At 36.7% G+C, this 25,621-nt stretch overlaps 1 protein-coding gene across 1 annotated transcript in view; it reads left to right on the top strand.

The window, feature by feature from the left end:
• LOC116783619 (usherin-like) overlaps positions 1-25,621 on the top strand; it is a 238,386-nt gene that overhangs the window by 20,586 nt on the left and 192,179 nt on the right. Inside the window, 8 exon segments of the mRNA XM_032681273.1 lie at positions 3,991-4,117; positions 4,498-4,599; positions 5,883-6,071; positions 6,552-6,682; positions 12,486-12,759; positions 15,762-15,965; positions 16,096-16,176; positions 18,567-18,752. Coding sequence (XP_032537164.1) covers positions 3,991-4,117; positions 4,498-4,599; positions 5,883-6,071; positions 6,552-6,682; positions 12,486-12,759; positions 15,762-15,965; positions 16,096-16,176; positions 18,567-18,752 — 1,294 coding nt within the window.

A 25,621-nucleotide genomic window follows, 5' to 3' on the forward strand; every position in this document is an offset into this window, starting at 1 on the left:
CCTTACTGTGCTGTGCTACCTCACTGTCTTTACCTTTGTTTCTATTTTTCCTTCATAGTTTGTTTCTTTTTTTTTCCATAATTTGCTATTCCTGTCTACAGTGTCAGGGATCACGTTCTGTAGCAGCGTTTCTTAATCTTTCATTTGTGCATCACAGTTTGCATTAGTGTGCAAATGCTTTAATTTCATTTTATTGACATCATGTGGTGTCTTAACCAGGTTATATGCATTGTTTTCTCTAGTTATGGTCATGGCATATACAATAAGCATTTGTGGCCTTGCCTTTGTACTCTTCCCTTAAAAATTGCAAAAATTCTTTTTGATGACAACTGTGTCGCTGCTGCTTTTTATCTGTAGCAGTGTGGCATAATATTCTGTACTCCTTTCCAGCTGTGTCCTGTCACAGGTTAATTATTTTTACCCTTAGTCCCTTTCAGGATGCTGGTATGTATCTTTGCTCACAATCAGCAATGCGTTTTCTCTTTGTTGTGTCTGCTCTGGGGATAGTCCTGCCAAGTCTTCCTAGTGGGGAGCCTTCACCAGCCTAGCTTCATCCTTCGCTAAGTGTTAATTTCAAATCCTTTTCTTCCTGTCCATTCATACTTCTCTGAGCCTCATGTACACCACCATTCATCCAACTATTGTCTGACCATCCCTTTTGTTTCCTTTTTGTGTTGCGTAACTGCTCTTTTTTGCCTTCCTAATTGTTTTAGTGTCATTCTTTGCAGTTTCTACTCATGCCCCAGGAAGCATGAGGGGTTTTGCTAACAGATGTCTTCCTTAGTCTTGTCTGAACAATCAAATTGTTCCATAGATCTTCCTCCAAACTCAGAGTACCTGTAAACCTTCAGCTGTCTGTGGATTTTCTTCTTATCTTAATGTCTTTACCTCCACCCCTACATTATGTAATCAACTCCAGCTAAATTTCTGTTTATCTTTCAGTGGCTGCAGGTCATTTCTTCTTCTCAGGGAAGCACTGAATTTTTTAAACCAAGTGAAATCATTAAAAGTGAAAATATAAATCCAATGTGGAGTACCTTCTTCCTTAGAAATTAGTACAGTCTGGGGATAGTGTATTGAGATTGTTCTCACAGAATGGAGGGAATTGAATCCAGCTCTTCCATTTTAGAAGGTGATCCATTTACTAAACTTTACAGCAAAAAGGAGGAACATCAGATACTTTTCTTGTTGCCTGTGTTTCCTTTTTGGTTGTTCTTGTCATGAAGAGGTTGAACTAGTAGACACAGTCTGAGGGTAAGCTGTAACTCCACAAAAAAAAGGAAGATGGAGACTACCTACCCATGTGTGAGTCCCATCTAGACCTTCCTCCTTGGCACTGGCAAAACTTCAGTATTTGTTTACCTTCTCAGTGGTAGGAGTTTGGGAATTGAAAGAACTTGACTGGGAAAAGTATAGTTACACTCAGACTTTGGCACCTAAGACGGTATCTTTGAAGATTCTTATTTGTGATGTTTCTATGTGTTTTCAATGTAAACATCATCACGAGAGAGCCACAGTGATTCGTACTTATTTAGTTATTACTGAGAGCTACCAAATATTAAGATGTTGTATGGTTTAGCTAAATAACCCAGATTTCAAAATGTTGATTTCCAAGATGCATGACATCTCACAATAGGCTATTTGAATGTGATCACAGAGTGACTCAGGTAGCTCTGGATAAAATTTCTTAAAGGGACCTCCAACTCAGTGCATGCTGAATCCTGAATACCATCTTTTTTTGTCTTCCTCCAAAATTAAGCACAGGTTTGCACATATGCTTGTGTGGTCCCAGATTGAATTGGTTACAAATAAATGTGGTTTCTGATGTATAAAACTGTTAATGCTCTAGACTGTTGCCAAACATAATATGAAGAACCACTTATTCAGGCACCTGATCTTTAGAATGCAGCATCGTTTGTAACAATTTTAACGCTAACTAAGTACACTTTGATGAGACAGCATTTAATAAAATGCTCATTAATTTCATCATTAGCAAGGGTATGCTAAGAAGTAAGCCAGTTTCTTATGTCACGCCCAATTAGCATCCCATGCTAGTAATCCCATTAGTATTGTTGAATTCACTAATGGAAAAACTAATGGGCATGCTACCAGGGCACATTAATTGGGCATGACACCAGTTCTGGTTTTAATTATTAAACTACGATAATGAAATGTGTGTGTTTGTAAAATATTAAAATGTTGAAATAGGAGAGAAGACAATAAAAAATAGTATATGAAAAAGTGGGAATTAATATGTAAGGATATATAGCTTTGTATTGTTTTAATGGGGCAGAGGGCTGCTGCACAAACTCCTCAGTACCAGGATGTTGGCTGAATGGAGTAGGAAGCATGCTGCAAATATCTACAGGAAATAATTTTTTCTGTAATATGTGCACATCATATATATTTTGATACATAAGCTACACAGTGACAGTCCCCAATTCAAAAGGTACTGTAAAATGTATTCTGTTTTCATAAATCTTATGCCAAAATGCAGTTTCTAATAGATGAATGCCACTAAGGGCAGAAGACTAAATTTTAACAAGAAGTTTTTAGTATTAATTAAAATAGGTGGTTGTTTGCATCAACAGGTTTTCTCCATGTGCATAACTCTAAGGTTCTTCGGCCAGAAAAAGTCATAGATGATCTGAGAATAAAAAAATTGCTAAATGGTCTAGTTTGCTATTGCAAAGTTACAAACCAGGCCCCCAAATGATAAGGAACCAAATTTTTCTTTTACATATTTTTTTGAAGTTGTTTTTTGAAGCTGTAAACTAACTACAGAGGTGGAGATGCTTTAATATAGCACAATGCCTATACAAGGAAATGTTTTTCCATTCAGTAGTTGCCTGCTGCATAGGACGATTGTATTTGTGAATCCAGCAGAATAACTTTGAGTTCTCAGATAGTTCAGGTAGGGTATAAAGTCCTGAGAAAAATATTATGGGAATTATTAGGAAATTAGAAGATTATTTGGATATAAATCTCAAGAAAATTCTTGAAATGTATTGATTTTATTTTTGTTACATCATTATATTAATTTATGTGGTATTTTGTTTGGTTCTTTACAATTGTGAGATTTAGTTTGGCAACTTCATCTCTTATATTCTTCTTATACAGCAATTTGGAAAAGATTTCTCTGTATTTGTCAAAGATGTCCCTAAATTCACCCCCCTTTGTCATATTTTTTGTTTGTTTTAATAAAACCTCATAAAAATTCTAGTTAAATTTAAATGCATTTTTACAAACATCCCTTATACCATAAAGCAACTTCAATAACTATCTTTTGGGGGCGGGGTTGTTTGGTTGTTTGTTCTTGGTTTTGTTTTCTTGTTGTTGCTGTTTTGTTGGGTTTTTTTTCCCCTTCTTTGCTTTGGTGTGTCTTCCTGTATCTCTTGGAATGACCTTTTTTTCCCCTCCAAAAATTTATTGTACTCTTTCATCTAGAAATTTAAGTCCTTTTGATACCAGGTTAACATGGACAGAACATGGATCTACTGCACTACAAATACACCTCTTTTTTGGGTTCCTTCCTTTAGACAGGTCCTGCAATTAACAATCTTGATATGCCTCTTCTCTCTGTGGATGGCACATTGAATCATGGCCATCAAACTGCACAGCCACAGTAATCCGTGAAGTAGTTAAATAGAGACATAATTAAAAAAACGAATAAAAAATAAAAAATCTGAGTGACATGCCCCTCAATGATTTGTGCCTCATCCTTGTCTTTATCAGGGGAACTACACAGAGTTTTCTATTTTTAATAGAAACCAAAATGGATCCTTGATCTTTCATTTGTTATTTGAAAATGTTAATTTAGTGGGGAAATCAATCCTAAACATCATTCAGTAGTCCAAAAGAAGTTAAGCAGAGGACTTCTGTGTTTATTTTTAGATGTTACATGCTGCAGATTGCTGTAAAACAGTAAGGTATAATTCTAAATGTTACCTTCATAATATTCTAAATTGGATTCTTCTCTTTATTAAAAAGGGATCTGCGGTAGCAGTCACTCCAACTAATGATGGTGGAAAAATGTACAATGATAACAACTGGCACCAAATAATTGCTACAAGAATTCAAGCACTGGGAAACATCACAGTGGATGGGCAGTACACAGGTAATCAATTCATCTAAATCAATTTGGTATTGCTCAGGGTATTGCTCACTTGCTTACTTTTCCACTACCTGTGTTTGCCCATACAAAAAAGAATTCAACTCAATTTTCTCAAAAGATCACTACTGTTTTGTCTGTTCATCTGAGGTATCTGTCCAATGTGAATCTTTGATGATTTAATACTGTCTTTTTGTGCTTGTGAATCTGTAATTGTTTTAATACTCTGTTGTAAAATAGAGATGTAAATATTTCCTGGATATGTATGGGAAAGTACTAGGATATTGTGTCACATTAGCCTTTTTTATAAAATATCAATATTTCGTTATTGAGTTGAAAATCTGTTGAAAGCATTGAATAACAGAATAATGATCTATTTCTTTCAGGTTCTTCCTTAGCAACTAGTGGCAGTACCATTATTGGAGAGAACACAGGAGTTTTTGTTGGAGGACTTCCACAGGGTTATACTATTGAGAGAAAGGATGTAGGTGAGTATGATAAATAAGTCTTTACAGTTTCTCAACTTTTACCTTTTGAGATAGATTGAAATGTCTATATAGCTGATTTCATCAGCATTAAAACAGCTTATGAGCTCTGTGTGCATTTTAATGAACTGGTATGACTGTGAAAGTTAAAGATGTGTTTTACATACAGATTCCCAAATTCTTTTCCAAAATACACAAGAAATTTCTTTTTATTAGCTTAAACACAGGGTTATGAACTTGAGTGCAGGGATACAACATACTGGCCTTTTTTGGTGTCAGTTTATATTCTTCAGAGGTTGTTGCATTGAATTTGGTGGTGTATGAATATACCTGTATTTTACAGATATAGAATTTATGTAGAATTGGATCATACTTGGCTTCTAAAAAATCAATAAACATAAGTTTTCGTATATAAATTTGGTATATATTTCAAGTATATAACCTGTCAGCCTGTAACAGAGAGGTGACTGCCTACAAAGCCAGTATACAGTCAGCTGTTCTCAGTGAATTCATTTCCAGAATTTTGTTTCTATCATATTAATCTGGAAACCAAATTGTTTGCTAAGTTTATGTTCTCACGTCTGACATAAAAACTAGTGGGGTACACTGAAGTCCAACTCCCTCTTTCCTTCTTTATCACTTTACTAAAACCAGAAATATGTGCATGTGTTCTTCTAAAACGTTGGTTCACAAAGTAATCCAGGATGCCTCCCTCAAAAAACACAGGTAAATAATTAAAATGAGACTGACTATAAATACCATTCAAGAGAAGGCCACCTATAAATCTGCTTTATGTTTTTGTCCCTAGTGAAAAAAGAGTATAGCAGCCAGGAATCATTGGGAGTTTTTTGTTCAAACAAGGAAAGAAAGATTTCCTGGTGAAGCTTCTAAACGTGTATTCATCTGTCTTAGCTTTTGCAACACTATTTCTTCCTGTTTGGCAGAACCATGCCTTTCTTCAGAATTACTGTTTTGTTTAAAGAAAACTTTCCTTGGATCTCCATAGAGCAGATTTCTGCTGTTGATTTGAAAGTACCTGTATACAAAATCTCAAAAAGTTTAGTATTTTTCAGCTATGTAGCAGACACTGCTGTCTTTAGGAACTAGACCCATTCAAAAATCTGGATCTAGCTTTGAGACTATCTTTATGAAGTGACTGATAGCTGGTTTTCAATGCACACATAGACATATATGATAAGGAGAACATGAATAAAACATATAAATTAATTCCTGTGTTTAGTTGCAGGTGATTAATCGGCTTAAAAAATATTTTCCTTTTTTTGCAGGGATGAAGAGGATAGTACAGAAAGGATTTGTGGGATGTCTTAGTGATGTATTTTTGAAAAAAGTGCATACTCCTTATGAAAACTGGGAATCTTTGAACTGGGAGTATGCTGAAGAGCAGAACAATGTCTATCATGTTTGGGAAGGATGCCCCGTTGTCCTCTCAGAAGGAGCACATTTTCTTGGCAGAGGTAGTTTCCTGTTCTATTGCACTATTCAAGTATGTTCTTGAGATATAAAAGGTGATCATATTAAAAGTATTACAGTGATCTACTTTTCAAAGCATTTTTAGTTATAGAAGTTTATTTTTGAATGGTTTAAAATTTGGTCTCTGGGTTTACAGACAGGTAGTGCTGCTGTAACTGTATGCAAATTTGATGTGCCTGTAAAAGGTGAAGGTTCACTTTTGTAGAGACATAAAAGATGCCTATAAGGTACCAAAAGAAATGCCAGGTAAAAAAAAATGAGGATATTGTACCGGTTTGGTTTCTTGTAGTATGTTGTCGATAACTGTCCTTTACGAGGCTGAGTGATAAAGTTGTAAGAACTTGTTGATGCCCAAGTTCTTTATATCAAAGTAGAAAGTAGCATCCAAATTTTTACTTTTGGTTTCCTGAAACTATTTATTTATGGATTTGATTAGCTTATGTATGCACTCACTCTCTTTCCAGGGTTCCTGGAATTGCATTCAGGTGTTTTCAGTGGTGGAATGGAATTTGAGATCTCATTCAAATTCAGAACAGATCAACTGAATGGATTGCTTCTGTTTGTTTACAATAAAGATGGCCCAGATTATCTTGCAGTAAGTTCAAAAATACAAATAACTATATTCAGATATGGCTTGTGAGTTTTGTTACTAAAGCCAAACTAGCACTTAAAGAAATTTCATGCCATAAGTTATTTTTGTGTTTTACTAGTTTTGAAATGCTTTGCATGGCAAAGTGTAAGGGGAGCAAAACACTCCAAGAGATGCTCAATTAAGTTACTTGTGTTATTTATATCATAAATAAGAAAGATATCAATATATGAAACGTAGAATTATTGTCTTTACTGAATTAGAAAGGAGAATGAAAGACATATTAAAAGTGTCCACATTATTCCTAGGCAAGTATAGAGTTACCATTTTCCCAGTTCTTATAGTAGAACAAGATCAGTTAAATTGTAAATCAAAAAGTTCATGATGGAAATTGTCCAGTCTCCTAATAAATCTTTCTCTTTAAGATATATGTATTTTTTTATAATCCATAAATTTTTTCATTTGTATTTGAAACATATAGACAGAAATTAGTGGTCCAGCTTAATCCCATCTCATTCCTGTCATGGTTTTCCCAACACTGCAAAATACAAATCCTGTATTAGGCAAATTTTTGAGATAGTGCTTATGAAGTTTCTTTTTGGCGTCTGTTAAATAAAACTGTTTATACTCAAGATTACTTGTACTTCCATCATTTCCAGTATTTTGTTTAAATTTTAATATGTTTATTTTCATTTTTCAAATTCTTTTATTAGCTGCATGGCTCTGGATTTTGATATTTTTCTTTCCTCAAGGATTCTGAGTGTAATTAGGCTGTGGTCACCATTGCTTAGTAGGTCAACTGTAGTTAGTACTTGCACCAATTAGTAGGTATTACAGAGGATGGAAAAAAAATACTTTTACAGCTTATCCAGGAAGCAATAATTTATTTTTAGAGATTTTTGAAAGTATTGTTATTCTTTATGACCCAATCTGCCCTTTCTGCTCTATTATTGAATTTAATTAATTTATTTATTTCTTATTATGCAGCTGTTTTGCTAATGGCTGTCATGTCACAGCCTGTTTTATTGCACGGTATTATATCTAATGGGCCTTTTCTTTTAAACTTGTGACCTAAAACATATAAATGTATTTTTCTCCTTTTCAGGTCAACTATAACTTACTCTATATTTTCTTTTTATACAACTGGCTTTTCTAGCAGATCATTTTTTCCTGGGTTTTGGATTCTGCTAGACCAATTTGCTTCCTCTTTTTGAAGCAGCCTTAGTTAAAAAATTACAATGAGTTCCAATAACAAGTCCTACTAATTATAGTTATTACTTTAATTTTGCCCTCAAGTAATGACCAAGATCACAAGCTAATAGGATAAGATATTATAGGTACACTACTGCTCCACCCTAAAAAAGAGTTGTATGTGTGTAATTCACAGCACAGGGGCACTATTTACATGAACAGTATTCACAAGGTTCTTCAGGAGATTCTGGTAGTATGTGATCCTTGTTTCCTCTGTCTTGCTCTGTGTAAGACTACCACAAACATGAGAAAATAGATTCTGACTATAAAGTAAGAAAAGGGACTTACTAAATTTGAAGTGGAGTCAAAACCACAAAGCAGTTAGACAAAATAATTTCCTTTTCTACTCATACTCATACAAAAATTATCCAGATTTTTGGCAGTTTTATATTTATACTATTTTCAGCACTGAGAATTGTGATTGGATGATTTTCTTAGAATTTGTCCTAAATCAAGTAATTTTTTTTTTAATGTCAATTTAATCCTGACCTCAACGTCTCCATAGCCTTAAAATGAGGAATTTTAGAGAGGATGAGTACATGTATGGATGCTTTTCCAACTCTTGCGGCTTTGTGTTCTGCACATACATAATGATGACAGAAGGTTTTTCTGTACACTTGAGCTCACAAAAAAAGGTTAATAGAAAGTGAAAATGAGGTGTGTAGCATGTTGCACATGAACTATGATGTCTTTGTTAGGAGCTTTGGTCAGGAAACACTTGCACAGCAAAACAGATTATAAGCTATACCACTTATCCCAAGTGCCGATGTAAGACAGTATTCCCTGACCCTTCCCTTTGCATAGGTCACAGCTCTCTTATTAGCATTATAGTTTGGGAATGACTGTAGCTAAACACGTGGTTGATCTGATACCAAACAGCCAAAGACTCTGTCTTGTTTTCTACCCAAGACAAAATGATGTCCTAGAAAGGTGCTGTGCATAAAGGTCACTTCTTCCATGCCTTCTATGCCCTGAGAATTAACTCAAGCCAGATAGGTCAATCTGATTATCTTTGGATGCAGGCATAATAATTACAGGCAAACTGTGACCAGATACACTAGCTCTCACTCTGGCATGTGTTTCCTCATGAGTTTATGTGATTAAAAGAATCCACGATGGCTGATAAAGTTTGCATTACTGATTTTGATGCTGACCACTTCAACTGCAGCAAAAGCCTAAACACTGCCAGTGTGCAACAGTGGCACTGGCTCCCAAGAAATTGTAGCTGCTGATTTGCTTCTGCAAAACTGCAAAGTAAGAAAAAAGTCTTGAAAGAACTTTTCCCAAAGAATTGCACGTTTGAATAGCTGCATGAAGTAAAATAGCCAGAGTCCAAGATGAAAGCATTACTGTGATGGAAATAAGAGGGGATGTGAAATTAGCATTTTGAGAACTCAAAATGCAAATCGTTAAAGAGTGACTGATTCTGAGGAGACTGTTGAGGGTCTTTGTTTGGGCCTCTGCTCTCTGGCTGGCAGGTCTGAACCAGGCTAGATTTTTAACTGGAATGAACATCAACAGGAGTAACATGTACTTTCACTTTCAAAGGACTCACAGACTGCCTGTCCTTGACAAGTTTTTTGAAGTCCATTGCTTTTCTCTGCTGGTATTCCTGAGACTCAGGAAGACTTCCTAATTCAAGGGAGATAAAGCCATAATCACTCTTCTAGTTCTACATTGGTTGAGACCATTTTGGATGGCAGGTTTAACGAAGTGTCATTCAGGCTCTGATGCAGCCCCTATCATATGTGAGTTTGGTTTCCCAGAGCTATATCTGCATATTCCTTTCATCTTCAAACTCATATGTTTATAAGCAGATCAAGTGAGGCAATGACTTGCTCCTGCAGAGAAGTACAATACAGAATCAAAAAATCATTTAAGTTGAAGGGACCTTTGGAGTAATTTATTCCCAATCTTTGCTAAAAGTAGGACCAATTTATGTTTGAATAGGGGCTCCATGCATTTTCTGTTTGGATATTGTGCATCTCTCTCCAGATGGATGGTCCACAGCTTTATAAATTCTGCAGTCTGTTCCAATCTTTGACCATCCACATTATAGGAAAAAAAACCCCAAACAACAAAGAAACCAGCCCTGATCTCTTACTGTTTCTCTCATTACAACTTGTTTTTTGCCTCTCATCCTTGCCTCTGAGAAGAGACTGGGTCTGTCTTTTCTGTATCTTCCCATAAGGAAGTTGAACAGTAAAGTTCTCTTCCCTTTTTCTCTTAGGACTGAACAAACCCTGTTCTTTCAGCTTCAGCTCATACTCTAGGTACTCCAACCACTGACCAGCTTGGTGCCCCTCCCCTGGATTCACTCTGGTGTTCTGCAGTATGTTTTATATACCAGAGATTCCACAACTGGATACAGTAGTCCAGGTCTTATACATGATAGATAGAGGGGAAGAATCAACTCCTTGGAACTGGTGCCTGCCTCATTTCTAATGTAGCCCAGTGCAGGTTGGTCTTCATCATTTTGAGGGTACATTGTTGGCCAGTGTTCAGTTTGTGACCCATCTTGACTCAGTATTTTCTTCAAAGTTGCTTTATATGCCTAGAACACCAGTGACAGCCCTCTTAGCTATCACCTGCAACCTTGATGAGAGTATACCCCATCTTATTGCCCAGGTCATTAATAAAATTTTTAATCAGAGTTGGTCCCTGTATCAGTCTCGGAGAGATACCACAACCTGCTAGTGGGACTATGGAAGCTCTTCTTGCACCTCATATCTTCCAGTTACAGGCTAAGCTTTGGTTTTCCTAACTCCAAACTTAAATGCTGAGGTATATCAAAATAAGAATTGTGTACATATAGAAAAGCATTAATGAAATTTTGTACCTCAAATTCTGAAAAGCAAGCATGCTTTGAAGAATTAAACTGGAAACTGCTTATGTTTAGAGCTGTGATATAAACACTCTGTTTAGGGATGGGATGGCAACTGAGATGTCTGTAAGATGATCTTCATGCATTTTTGATTTAAAGTAATAATATAGTTTCCAAGGACAGATTAGAAATCAAGCATTTTTTTTAAAGTGGTCCCAGAATTTTATCTAAAGCAAACAATTAGTCTGTTGTTTTTCTAAACCTATGCTCAGTACCTATGCTCAGATCTATGCAGGAATTTGTTTTTTTTTATCTTCACCATGCAGGACAATTGAAACTGAGCAGTGGTCCCCTATCTTTGTCTTCACTTGGGCATTCTAAATGTCAGTCCAGGTCAACAAAAAAAAGCATAAGCATTATTCACTGCCTGCTTTAAAACTATACCAAGATGAGTAAATTGGAAAAGGGTTGTGCTGAGTAGTGACCCTGTGTCAAACACTGTACCCTCTCTCTGGCTTCCAGGTCTGGCAGGCTTGCTGGCATACCACTGTACTAATGCATCTGGAATGCTTTCTTCACACCAGCACAGTGTGCTCCATATTAATTCTTATCAGTGAAGAAAAGCACTGACTTGTCCAATGGACACATTTTTCAAGCTATACTCAATACTGATGCCATGATCAGTCCTTTACCTGTATTGTAGAGTCCTTAGCTATAAATGGCTCTAAACTCATGGAAATAAGAAAAGTTGCGGTCCCAAAGAAAGAAATAAACAAAATCCCTCTGTTTTATGAGCAAGAAGTCAGTGTACACTTGGGATAGGATCTGCATTGCCTGTGTCACTGCAAGTACAGAGTTCTTTCATCAGTTGGAGTCCCTGTTAAGGAAATACAATCTAATTATGAACACTGCAATGCTAATATTATCAGTAAACTAAATATGTCAGTTTGTCAATAATGGTGATAAGAATTTATATTAAATCTGTAGTTTTTATTTCACTTAATAAGGTTTTGTCATAGAAACAGTAATGCCTTTTTGTGGATATATTAATATTTTTCAAGCACCAGTTCATACCCTAAGTGTCTAGTGCTTTATATGTGCCAATTTACAGTCTCAGCCCACTTGTGTTCCATTCAGTTAGTATAAAGAGTCTTGCAGTAAAGCATTTGGAGACTTCTGCAGTGAAACATTTAAGTAAAATATATTTCTATTAGAGAATTGGCACATTAATCTCAAAAAGCACATACAAAACCAATTATTTTCTTACAAGATGTAGAAGAATAAGGATGAAATGTATGAATGTAAGAATCAATGTATACTGCAAAAATTTGAAATTGAGTTCACCAACCAATTAAAAAGACCTTAATCAGGTCTGACATTTCATTTCCTTATTATCTTGTTACATTCTTCTAAAAAATGAATCGATAGATAAAATACTGTTTTCTCATTCTCAAAAAAGCAAAACAGTCCTGATTCATTGTCCTTTCTTTTTAGTTGCATTAATACCAAAGTCTGTTGTCAAAAATTCAAAATATATTTTCCTACCTTCTGAATTAACTGATTCACTCACTGTATTTGGCATGCTTTGTGTAAACAGTACTATCCTGAAGATAAAAATTTCTTATTCATTGATCTTGTGCATAACTCCTTTGATTATGTTTTTTAAAATAAATTTCTGTCATTGTGTATTTGATGTCTCTTTCAAAATATTTTTTTCTCTTTGAAAATATATAGATTGAACTGAAAAGTGGAATATTAAACATCTTTTTAAAAACTGGCATTGTCTTCACACAAGTGGATCTCTGGTTGGGACTGTCTTATTGTGATGGAAAGTGGAATGAAGTCATTGTGAACAAGGAGGGCTCTGTGATTTCAACAAGTATGAATGAATTGAGAGAGCAGGCGCTTGAACCCCGTGTTCAGCAGCTGAAAGTAAACTCACCTGTCTACATAGGGGGAATCCCACCTGAGATTCAGAATTTTTATAAAGAGCTGGGGTTAGAACAAGGTAAGATGACACCAAGAACATGTGTTTTCAAAAACTGATGTCATGCACAAGGTGGACATTCTGCTGCTGACAGTGTAAATTCATGAATATGTAACAGGAATTTTTCTTTCCACCCATTGTTACTTTAACTACCAGTCATCCCTACCAATGTAGCTTTACTGAGTCCTGATCCTTTTGCAAAGCTATAAAAATTCTTACAACCCAGTGATATCTGAAGCAATCTAACTACTGGAAGAGGAAATGGAGAGTAGCACATGGTAAACTGAGATGCCCAACCAGATGATCTCAAATCGTCATCAGAGAGAGCCAGTTCAGATAAACTTGTTTCACTTGATCCACTTGTGTCACTTGCAGATCTGGAATACAAAACCAGTGGAAAACAGTAAACATAGCTTAAATCACTGTAATGAGGCTGGATGCTGCCACATGGAAGAATAGTTGAGAGGGTTTTAGGCCATTTTTAGGCAATATTTATTCTAACCCAAAAAATTAAATGAATATAAACCCCTGAATTTGGATTTTGGCTACAATTTCTGTGACGTTTTCCTGGTTATCGGAAAGAGGAGACACGGTCATATTTTTAGCCATCACTGCGACCCTTCTGTTTGGGAACAGGTCAAATTTGTAGGGAAAAGAGAGAAGCATTAATTACAGCCTGATACTAGTGGCCTTCACAAAAGATCTACTGTAGGAAGTGTAGCCAAAAGCGTCTACTAAACTGACTCTGTTTGGGTGTGTTTTTTCATTAGTTGTGAAACTATTCATCAGTCATGGTGTATTTTTCAGATACTGTGAGCAAATAAGTAGCAGTCAGTAAGTGATTAGTGGGGAATCTACTAAGTGGCTTTGAATGCATAAACTCACACTGAATGTGTGCATCAAGTAAGCTCTGCAGAACTGTATGGAAGCCTCGTGGTTTCACAGCTATAGAGTAGTTTGAATCAAATCCATGCACTGGCATTCACAGATATTTCAAGAATATAGTGTTCTTCCAGCTCTAAGTATCACATATAATATAATCTTCCTTCAGGTTCTGTGTGCATAATATTTATGGCCTGAAAGAGCTAGCCAGTCATACCCTGTCAGTGTTGCCTTGTAGCAGATGGTATAGCCTCGTGAGTGGATGCATTCACAACTCCTGCAGCAAAGAGATCTGTGAACAAAGAATCTAGGGCAATATAGCATCTAAAGTGAATGTCTGAAGGGCATACCGAGGCACATCAATAAACATTACTTTTCCACCAAGCCTCCTCAGCAAGCCGCAAAATAAGATGGCGGCTGGGAATTTGTATTTAGAGTGTCCAAAGAGAAAAACATTCTTAGGTGTTCCTAAATGTAGTTTTAGGTGAAAAAGATTAGACATTACAGCTTAAAGTGTGTTTTATTTAGGACTACAGTGATGTAATGGTAAGATAATAGAATATGGAGACCTTCTGATTTAATAATTACTTAGATAAGATTTTCTTAATCAATGGCTGCTTCGTAGTTAATTTTTAATAAAGGAATGTTGTTTTGCTCACAGCAAATAAGGGATAAATATCCTTCTCCTCCCACCTCACCTTCATGTCAGCTACAATTTTAATTTAAGAAATTTCAACTAGAGTCTGTGGGCCTTTGCATGACCCATCATATGCCCTCTTGAGAGGTTCAGAAGGAAGGTACCTTGCAGGAATGTTTGTGAGAATTTGTACTGTCTTTACTTATTCTGCAGCTACTTGAGAATAAACAAGATTACTTGGCTGACATTAGTCAGAAATCTTCAAATAGTGATTAATGTAGCCAAAAAGATACTAAAAATAATGTATTAAAGTAGCTTATACAGTGTGCATCTCACTGAAAATTAAACAGCTGTTCATTCTGTCTTATGATTAGGATACCCATGCAGACTGGGACTAATTCTTTCCTCTGCTGCAGACTAAGAAACTGAGCAGGTTGCTGTGGAGTAGCAGTTGAGCTTAAATTAGGATGTATTCATGCTGAGGAGCAGTTTGGCTAAATTCCTAGCATTGTGGAAAGTGTTTTAGAGGCTGACTCAAAATGGGTGTCCACCTTCAGTACCCCTTTTTGCATGAACTACGTAAGGACATTAGATTCTCAGTTCAGGTGGCTAAGTACAAATAGTACTCTGATCTGTCATCTTGCAGTGATAAAGGCAATAAAAGTACATAATCTATAAATACAGTACTTTCACAAAGCTAAAGAGTAGCACTGATCAGTGAGAGGTGGATTTTTAGTTTACAAAGTTAATTCTTAAATGAACTGAAGTCTTCAGTCCGGTTACTGTTTACTTTGGATTTATGTTAAACACCAATTGCTACTCAGATTTGAGAACTATTTTGTGTCAATTTATTAATTTTTAGTAAATATAGAGATTTTAACAACTGCATCCTGAATTTTATAGTGATGTTTTAACTGCAAATAACTATTTCAACATATTTGTAATGTTGATAGGAATGTTACACACGTGAACACACAGAAATATATGTATATATAGAAATAAATATAAAATGTAGCTTCTTAAATTTTTTATCATAAACAAATAGTTTAGGATTGTGTTTCTAGAGGATGTTTGTGAACAGCATACCAGTTATATCCCCATCATAAAAAACTGAAGTAACTCCATCTGATGTCCTGAAGTTAATTGTATTTTTAATTTAGATATTTTTCTCAGTTTGAGAAAGCATGTGTATTAACAAAATATTAGAAGGCAGCAGAAAGCTGATTTTAAAAGTCAGAATCACTTTTATGGTAGTAATTTTAAAGTGAGAAGTGGCAGGGGAGAAAACAGAAAGCTATTTCCTTGTGGGATGGAATTGCTAACAGTGAAAGTGTAGACCAGTAAGGCAGCTTAGTATCGTGAAATTGTAGGCAGAATGTCATGTTGGATGTCAACCTATTCACATTATAGTCTTCAATGCTGAAAATATAGAATTGAAAGGAACAAAAGTGTTTCTTAATGACTGAAGCTCTTTATGTGGTACTAATCCCTTACTGTTTGCTAGGTTTCGGTGGTTGCATGAAGGATGTTAAATTTACACGAGGTGCTGTCGTTAACTTGGCATCTGTGTCCAGCAGTGCTGTCAGAGTCAATCTGGACGGATGCCTATCAACTGACAGTGCTGTTAACTGCAGGGGAAATGACTCCATCCTAGTGTACCGAGGAAAAGAGCAGAGTGTTTATGAGCGTGGTCTACAACCATTTACAGGTAGCACATTGGTTCTTTAAAAAAAATACATAATTTTCAGTTCATTTTCTGTCAATGTATTACTGTGTTCAGTGTTTTTTTAGTATTTTTAATCTTTTACCTCCTCTGTACTTCTCCATGTCTTTTGAAGAATACCTCTATAGGGTGGTTGCCTCAAATGAAGGAGGATCAGTATCTAGTGTATGGACCCACGTTCGTACAAGAGAATCAGGTAAATATAATTTTAAGTTTTACTTACTCTCATTTTTCATAGGCTATCTAATGCCAGGTTGAAGGTGTGCAAGAATGGTCTGGACACAATTCTGTGCAATGTGCTCTAGGATGACCCTGCTTGAACAGGGAGGTTGGACCACATGACCCACTGTGGTCTCTTCCAACCTTACCCATTCTGTGATTTTGTGGAGACAATCCCACCACAATGATTTTGAGTAGTGCACGTTGCACGGTATTTCTGAAGGAGCAAAACTGCTTAAAGCTTTGAACAGATACCAAATTACAGTCATCAGCTAAAGTCTTAAGGTAAGTATTTTCTTATCATAATTCACGGTATTTTCCAAACATATATTGGATAATTCCGTTATGTGAGAGGAAAGGATGTTATTGAACTGCATTAACTGAGTAAGAGCAGCCATCCATGTAGTTGTGCTCTTATGTGCACATCTGACCTCATGTTACATGAGTGGGTTGGAGTAAGTAAATCTGCATTTTCTTATGTATCACCTAATGATACAAAATCAGGTATAAAGAAAGGTGATACTGGGATAGCAGGCACAAACCGTGGAAATAAGAGGCCATGTAGTTACTAGGGACAAGAAGGTGTTGTGAAAGTTGTTTTTCTAAATGACCCACACATGAGTATGCTGCTCAGTGCGGCTGAAGGAGGATTCTTTTAACAAGTAGTCCATAGATTGTGTGTGAAAATGTGGCAATATGTACTACAAAAGCAGCATGTGGCTTGTGGAGAAGGTTTCAAAGTAGGAACATATCTGCTGAGCATTAAAGATCAAATTTTTCATATGTCTTATGAAGAAAATTTAAAAAAACTTTTCTGTTCAGTGTTTTTGCAAACTTCATCGAGCAAGTTTTTGAAGATTTACAGTTCTGTGTATTTTATTTAACAAACTTTCCCTCTTCTGTAAATTGAAGCCTAATTTCATTCCAACAAGGCAGAGAATTCTTTTGATGGAAGTTATTCAGTGTATGATCTCAAAACATTATGTGATACTTGCATAAATATTGGACTTGAAAATGCATTCTTATACAACTTACTCTCATTATTTGGTGTGCCACCCAGAAGGCACAATATATGTGCATATTTTCATATTAAAAACTGTCTGACAACTGTAAGGTTTGCCACAAATTTATGTTTGCAAGCTGACCACAGTATTGAGCAGTCTATGTTCCCTGGGGTTGGAGAATAATTGCACTATTTAATTATTTTTGAGTTGGTTTTGTTATATCCCTTATGAGAAGACCATCTGCTGTTCAGTACCTTATCTTACCTTCATAACTAATAAAATCAATATATGATTGTAGTAATGGAAACTTTCTTAGTGTATCACATTCTTACTTTACACAAGAATCACAACTTCCAGGTATTTTTGTACTTTCCGTGCTGATACCCTTCTTATAAAGAACAAGACTGCATTCATATTTAATGAAACTAAACAATAAAATTACCAAAAAATAGGTTATTTAATGGAGAGAAAAGAGAATGATCATCAGCAGGGCTAGGGAGTCCACATGCGTTTATGGCAAACTCATCATCCATCATCCTGCCATAGTGTTCCTTGGGTCTTTCCTTTGCATCCCTTGTGCAGTCATCTGTGATGAAGCTGTTACTGGCTTTACTTGGTATAGTAATATCTAAGAAATAGTTAAAGGTTATAGGAAATGGGATGATTTCTTTTTATTAGCAACTGTATGCATATATGATCTTGGTTTTCTGTTCCTTAAAACATTTTCATTTTCCTTTTTCCTTTTTTTTCCCTTCTTTTCTTTTTATATTATGTTATGATCAGAAGCAAAGGATTTTGCAAAAAGGCCTTAAAAATCGCTGTTTTGCCCCAGGACAAGTGCATGACATTGTGGAAATAGGAAAATAAATCAAAGACCTTCAATTTTTTGAAGGACTTCTGTAAATGACAATGCAAATATTTAGAAATGTCTCATAATTGTGGCATTCTGTGGCTTAGATACCCAACTGATAAATATCAAAACTCTTCTCTGTTGCAGTATTGTCTTGCTTCATTCAGTTGTGTTATTTTAATGCCTGAGCTTGTTAGCTACGTGCAATCCACCTCCTCTCTTTGTGAGTGATGCTTAAATATGTTTGATACATGAAATGTTTTTGGAAAATTGCAACAAGACAAGAAGGAATGTTATGTAGATGGAGTTTTGATGGTTTTGAAATATAGCTTAAACTGAATAGCTCAAGATGTGCAGTCATATTAAATCAATGCTGAAAAGTTACAACTCTAATAAATTGTATTTATGCTAATGGTTGAGTCTGATTTACTGCAGCCATTAAAAGTGAAGAATAGGGGCAATAGTCTCCTTAGAACTGCCATTTTCTCTATTTTCTATTTTATCCTTCTACAGTTCCACAAAATGTGCCAAGTCCCTCAAGAGTTCACAGTATAAATGGTTACAGCATTGAGGTCACCTGGGACAAACCAGCTGGGGTCATAGGTGTAATTGAGAAGTACATTTTGAAAGCATATGAAGCGGATGGTCCCAATGTACCCATCACTAGTGCTGAGCTTGCTGACGCTGGTATGCTCACAGGTAAATGCTGTTAAGTACCATTTTTTAGGCATATCTAATAACACAGGATGCTTATACCTTCTTTTGTTGATCTGTTAAAAAATTACTTGTCTATTTTTGTGTGTACACAGCATAGATAACATTTGGAAGGATAATTATTTGTGTCAGCGTCCTCATAGTGATGTACTCATTTCAAAGAACAATAGAAATTAAGATACAACACAAACACTAAAAAGCAATTCCCAAACTATTTATGATGTGGGCGGGAGGAATGCTTTTTTGATTTGCTTGTTTTTGTGCAGTATATCTGGGGTTTTTTTCCTCCTTCACTGTTGTTCCATCCAGTTCACCTAAATTAACTCTGAATGTGGGTCCCATAGGGTACTATGTGACCTGAGGTATGAAAGCACTTGATCTACTTGCCTAATTTTGATCATATAAACCTAACTGATTTCAGTGGGAACTACCATGCATATGCATTAATCAGATGGTGTGGTTGATGCCACTGGGATGTAGAGGTAGGTTATTATGGAATGAAGGAATTCAGGGCTTTGGGTTTATGAGGTTTGTTTGCTGTTGAGTTGTGGGTTGTGGACAGAAGCTATAAACATGAGATGTTTCCTGGAGTCTAGGTCTTTTTACTCACAGGAGGCAGATTTTTTTAGGAAGAAATGGTGGACTCTTTCTGCTACATAGAGAACATTTTGGAACATTTCTTCCTGTCAAGATAATGTGGATCTGGGTTTCTGCTGTCTATTAACAAACTGCCTTTACTTGCTGCTACAAGGGAAGGAAGTACATTACAGACAAGAATCTGAATTATGTTATATGGTGACTAAACGGGGCAATAATACAAAATCTTACTTTCATTGTAACAAATTATGACCAATACATTTGTTTTTATAACCTCTAACATCAATTATTTAATTCAAAAAATTACAAAAGTGGTAACAATATAATGCTCAAAGCTGTTGCTTTGGTTTGACTCAGGTTTGGGGCAGTACAGTAGTCTTGGAAAAACTGTTAACTCAGGCAGTATATTATTGCTGCTTTCCTGAAGCCCAGGTAATAGTTTTTACATAAGCGTATATGGTTTGTGTTGTTTCTCTGCCATAAACATACATTTTCAAGAGAAAACTTGCATCTATTTTGTTTTCTTCAGTTTGAAATATCTTGACTATTTGTGAGTGATGAACTTACATACTGCATGGGCTTTCTGTCCTTACTGCCATTTCTTTGATGACCTTGTTGATTTCAATATTCTTTATTTATGCTATAAGGCAATACAAATTGTATTAGCAGAATTTAAAGACCCTAGTAGAAACATATGTATTAGATAGCTTATTCACAGCTGATGGTCAGAACAAAAATGTTGTTTAAATTTGTTGGTGCTGTTCCGTGATTATGTGTCAGGGTTATGAAAAAGTCTATACCAACCTGGACAAGTAAGAGGTTATCTGCATGCAGCTTACAGGAGGTAGAAGAAGAAAACATACCTTTATATTAAATGGAGACAGTAAGTGGATCTTGGTTCTTTATTACAGCAGATAGCTGTTGAATAATGGAAAATAAAAGAGTGGAATCACAGAATACCAGGTTGGAAGGGAGCTCGAGAATCATTTTGTACAACCTTTCTTGGCAAAACCATGGTCTAGACAAGATGACCCAGCGCCCTGTCCAGCTGAATCTTAGAAGTGTGAAGTGTTGGGGAATCCACCACTTCCTGGGGACATTATTCCAATGGCTGATCGTTCTCATTGTAAAAATTTTTCCTCTTGTGTCCAAGTGGAATCTCTCAAGGAGTAACTTGTACGTATTACCTCTTGTCTTCTCCATGTGACTCCTTGTAAAAAGGGAGTAGCCACTTTTTAAATACTGGAACATGGTGATAAGGTCTCCCCTGAACCTTCTTTTCTTGAGGCTGAACAAACCCAGTTCTCTCATCCTTTCTTCACATGACAGGCTTCCCAATCCTTTTATCGTCTTTGTGGCCCTTTTCTGGCCCCTCTCCAGCCTGTCCACATCTTTTTTGCACAATGGGAACCAAAATTATACATAGTGTTCCAGGTGTGGCCTGACAAACACTGAGTAGAGTGGAATAATGATTTCTTTATCTCTCCTGGTGATGCCTTTCTTGAGGCAGCATCCTGCTGGCTTTGTTTGCCACAGTAGCACACTGAGTGCTCATATGACCCAAAGAACTTAAGAATGGCTGTATTAAAATATTGGTCTCTCTGACAATGTCAGATTATAGATGCTTAGGAAGAAAATGTAAGAAATGTGCTAAGTACAGAGTGAGTGTTCCTGTTAATACAAATTCAGCTGTTTGGCTGAAAGCTGCATCTGGATCATCATGCGTAATGTACTATGGTAAAATTGTCTTTATTTTTTAATACATTTATACTTCTAGCTTCTGTAACTTGCTGTGGCATTAAGTTTTCCAATTCAGTTTTGTGTGTTTAAGGACTGCTTCCTCTTGTTATTTATAACTGCTGCCCAATAGTTTAGTTACGTATTTTCCAATTTCGGCATTGTATGAAATATATAATTGATGTCCTCATGGTGAGGTCAGAACTGAGACAAGTGGAAATTAAATCACTGGTCTTGAAGCTATTTTATCTTAGTTCATTGATTTCAGTGAAGCCTACACAGATGGGCAAGTCTGTGGACATTGAGAACTGGTTATCCACAAATGTGAGGCTCCCAGGAAAAGGTGTCTTTCCCTGTTGAATTATCTTTCCTAGTTAATCAAAAGTTATCATAAACACAGAACCCCACAGAAGATGCTATCTTTGCTTACTTTGAATTTGCTGAGAAGGAAAATGTTGCTTGTTTTCTCCCTAATTTCAGGTAAATTTCTTCAGAAATTCTTTTGTTGTGTTGCATGAGGAAATGCCACAGTAACTCAAACAGCCAGGCTTGTTAATGTAACAGCAGAGAAGAAAGTGCCACACCTCTCAGTGGGATCACTGATGAAGAAACTCTGACATTTTTCCACACCCTCCTTCAAATTTTCATTCCCTGTCAAACCTAGGCCCACTTAATCTGCTGCTTGCAAATGTATCTGAGGGCACTGACAACCCTCTTTGTCTTTTTTTTTTCCCTTGAAGCTTTTTATGCCCATCTCTTGTGTTTTGGTTTATACTTCAACTGTAAATTCTTTTGAACCATTTCAGTAGGGTCCTGAGTCATAACTGTTGCACAGTGACAAAAAGTTAAGAGCATTACCCATTTCTGAGAAGGCTGTCCTGTGTGTGTCAAATTCAGAAGAACCTGTTGTACCCTTGTCAAGAAGAAGAAAAGCTGAGCTAAATATTAAAACAGGTCTTTAAATGACTGTAATATCACAGTCTCAAATGCCTATTTCTGACTCATCAGGAACAAAAATCCTTCCAAATCTGACCCTTGTAATCTTCAAAATGTCAAACTATTTTTTCACTTTCATCCAAGAAAGCAGTATTCATCAGATTTAAATGCTTAAAATGAGGTTCTGACTGTTGAACCAGGAGTGTATTGGATATATTATTTGATATATTTCCACATGGTGTTCAGTATCTGTATTCTAGGCTGAGAGTGTAAAATTAGAGTGTAAATTTTTGGGATTCAAGAAGCACTGTGCAAGCCTATCTTGCCTTCAAAGACGCATGTAATAACATTGATACACTTTGGATACAGCTCGTCACACAGAGTAATAAAGGAAGTACAGGGTCATCACATCAAAGAAGTTTTTTCCTAGAGGCTGGGTTGCTTTCCTGTGCATTCCAGTGCATTCCACATGCTGACATGAAAATTTGGAATATAATAGTATCAGTATTTAAACAAATGAAAGAGGCTTTAGAACATACACTGTTTCAGTGTGGTTTGTGAGAATCTTTGGCTTCTACTTCCCTTTGGAATCCAGAATATCAAAGGATCACTGGGGTTGGAAGGATTATCTAGTCAACTCCCCTAGCTCAGGCAAGGTTAGCTGGAGCAGGTTTCCCAGGACCATGTCCAACTGAGTTTTGAATATCTCCACATATGGAGATATTCCACTGTGGGAAGCCAGTTCCAGTGTTTGTCCACCCTCACAGTAAAAAAGCATGGTTTCTTGTGTTCAGTTGGAATTTCCTTTTCTCCCCCAGGAAAGTGGTCACAGCACCAAGCCTGCCAGAGTTCAAGAAGAGTTTGAGCTCTCAGACAGATGATGTGATTCTTGGGGTTGTCCTCTGCAGAGCCAGAAATTGGACTTGATGATCAAAGAATCATTTAGGTTGGAAAAGACCTCTGAGATCATCACAACCCATGATCCTTGTGTGTCCCTTCCAACTCAGGATATTCTATGATACTATGATTTATGTATTTCAATTTGTGCCCATTGACTCTTGTCATATCACTGGGCACTACTTAGAACAGTCTGGCTGCTTCTTTGTTCCCTCCCATCTGGTATTTATAAATATTGATAGATCACCCCAAGCCTTCTCTTTCCTGAGCTCAGTCCTAGCTCTCTCAGCCTGTCCTCATAAAAGACATGCTCCAGTCCATTTTTCATCTTAGTGGCCCTTTTATATCATTCACAAACTTGCTGAGGGTCACACTTCCCCCATCATCAATTAATGAAGATGTCGAACAGTATTTGCCCCAGTATCAACCCCTGGGATACACCCCAGCTGTCTTGCCTCTAAACAGGTTTTGTGTTACTGATCACAATCCTCTGATGCTTCTCTTGTCAAGCACAAGCACTAGGAGGACTATGGTGGGTTTTTTTTATCCACCATAATTCCAATTTCTCTCATTTAAGAATTCAGGAGATTGACAAACCTATAAATGACAGGGTCCCAAATACAGGCAGTGAAGGATGCTAATGATACCTGCAAATAATATTGAAATAAAATATACTGCAAAAGAATTCACAAACAATTGGTGTTCCTCTTATAGATATCTCTTTCAAGTGTGTATGGTTTTGCTGTTCATCCTGCCTGTGTCATTGCTGTGATAGCTGAGGGCTGATGTTGTGACTGCACACGTGGTAACGAGAAAATTGTTGTCGACAGGTTCCCCTCTGAAAGCCCATGGCAGCCGTTCCCTCCTTCCCGTGGCACGTGTTTGTAATTACTTTTCAACTTTTAGTCTTTTATGCTTGACAGATGAATATCTCAGGAAAAGTTAATTTAATGATTTAATATGGTTAATCAAAGTGTCTGGGCTGCCCCTTGGTTTTGAAAGTACTCTAGCTAGAGAATCTCTCAGAAGAGGAGACAGGGCCACCTGCCAGTGACAGATCAGCTGGGGCTGGACAGCGGGGCCATAGGGCTGGGGGAAGCTTGCTGCCAGGCTGGCAAATGCCCATGCTCTGGGAAATGCTGCTGGCTGAGAGATTCTCCCTCTCAGGGAAGGCTCTGCCAGGCCTCAGCCGGCACTGCCGAAGCAGCCTGTGGCTTTGCAACCAGCCTCTGCGCCCTGAGCACTGCCTCTGACGGCGTTCGGGGGTTACTGTCTGAGGTGGCTCTTAGGAAATGTTGTTTCCTTTGGGCTTTTTTGGTCTCTATGGGGCCTGTAAGCAATTTACCACCGATGCGGAGTGTGCCACGTGAAACTGTTAGTGAATTGCTGGAACAACTTTGACGCACTTGAAATTACTTGAAAGCTCTTGGTTTGCGCAAATATTTTACACTGAAAACATTCCTATGCTACAGTTAATGAGATTTTTGTAAATTTATAGGAATCTATAAATTTACAGTAATGTATAAATTTATAGGAATCTATAAATTTATAGGAAAAGATTGCAAACCAACTAACGTAAACGTATGTAGGGTCAGAGCACTAGGAGGACTCCCAAATCCCTGCTCCAAACTGAGACAAATTTCTAATGTTCTAAAACTTTTTATGTAGATAAAAAGAGGCATAATGCACTAAACAGGTTTGGTGTGTTTAGTTTATATTTACTTACAACTAATGTTTAAAGTAATAAAAGCTGGAACTTTGTAATGAAAATATGGTTTTTGAAAGCTGCTTCATTAGGTGCTTGGCAGCTTGAGCCAAGTTAAATACAAGAATGGCTGGTATTTTGGGGTGGATTATTTCTCAGTCATCATTTTGTTGAAGTAACCTTTGATCAGAAACACAGATAGATGACAGAAGATGTCTAAATATTTCCCAGAAGAATGACAGTATGTGCTTTACAATGCCATACCACAGCATGTGAGATCTGGAGGGCTGTGCGCATTGTGCCCACACAAAGGGGTGTCATGCATTGAGATCCATTTAATGATGAGGGCTGTGATGCTCATTGTTGGCCTATTTTGTCCCTGTGGGTGTCATAAGGAGATTTGGTCTCTCTGTCTCTCTCACCCATCTGTAGGCACATCTGTCTTGGTGGGAGGAGCTGAAGGAGCATACCAGAAGCTGCAGCCCCTGCTCAGATCCCTATTTGACTGCGGCAGCTAATGCAACATCGGGTAGCCGATAGACCTGTCTTTGCCCATTAGGTTTCTGTGAGTTGTCAGGTGGTGCTTGAGCTCCTAATGACTCTAAGTCAGAGTGGCAGAATGTAGGTTCCTATCTCCTTTCATTTAGCTGGCTTTAGCAGACTAGTGGCATATTTTTCAATATATGAATTTTAAAACATAAATTATATTAGTATTCTACAGTATTAAGATTCAAACTTGATTGAGTTTAGACCTAAATGAATCTTGTTTACAGTCCAATGCTGTTTTATAAATTTATTCATACAAAATGTAAATTGTCTGATTAAATAAACCTGAACATTTTATCAAAATCACATCAACTCTTAGCTACATACCAATACTTTTATTAATAAAAAGAAGTCAATGTTTTAATGTTTGTCAGGACAGAAGGGATAATTAATATGTTTTTATAGACATACTCAAAAAAGTTTGCAAAAAGGTGGA

The sequence above is a fragment of the Chiroxiphia lanceolata genome, chromosome 3, assembly GCF_009829145.1.
Source record: "Chiroxiphia lanceolata isolate bChiLan1 chromosome 3, bChiLan1.pri, whole genome shotgun sequence".
Taxonomy (NCBI): Eukaryota; Metazoa; Chordata; class Aves; order Passeriformes; family Pipridae; genus Chiroxiphia; species Chiroxiphia lanceolata.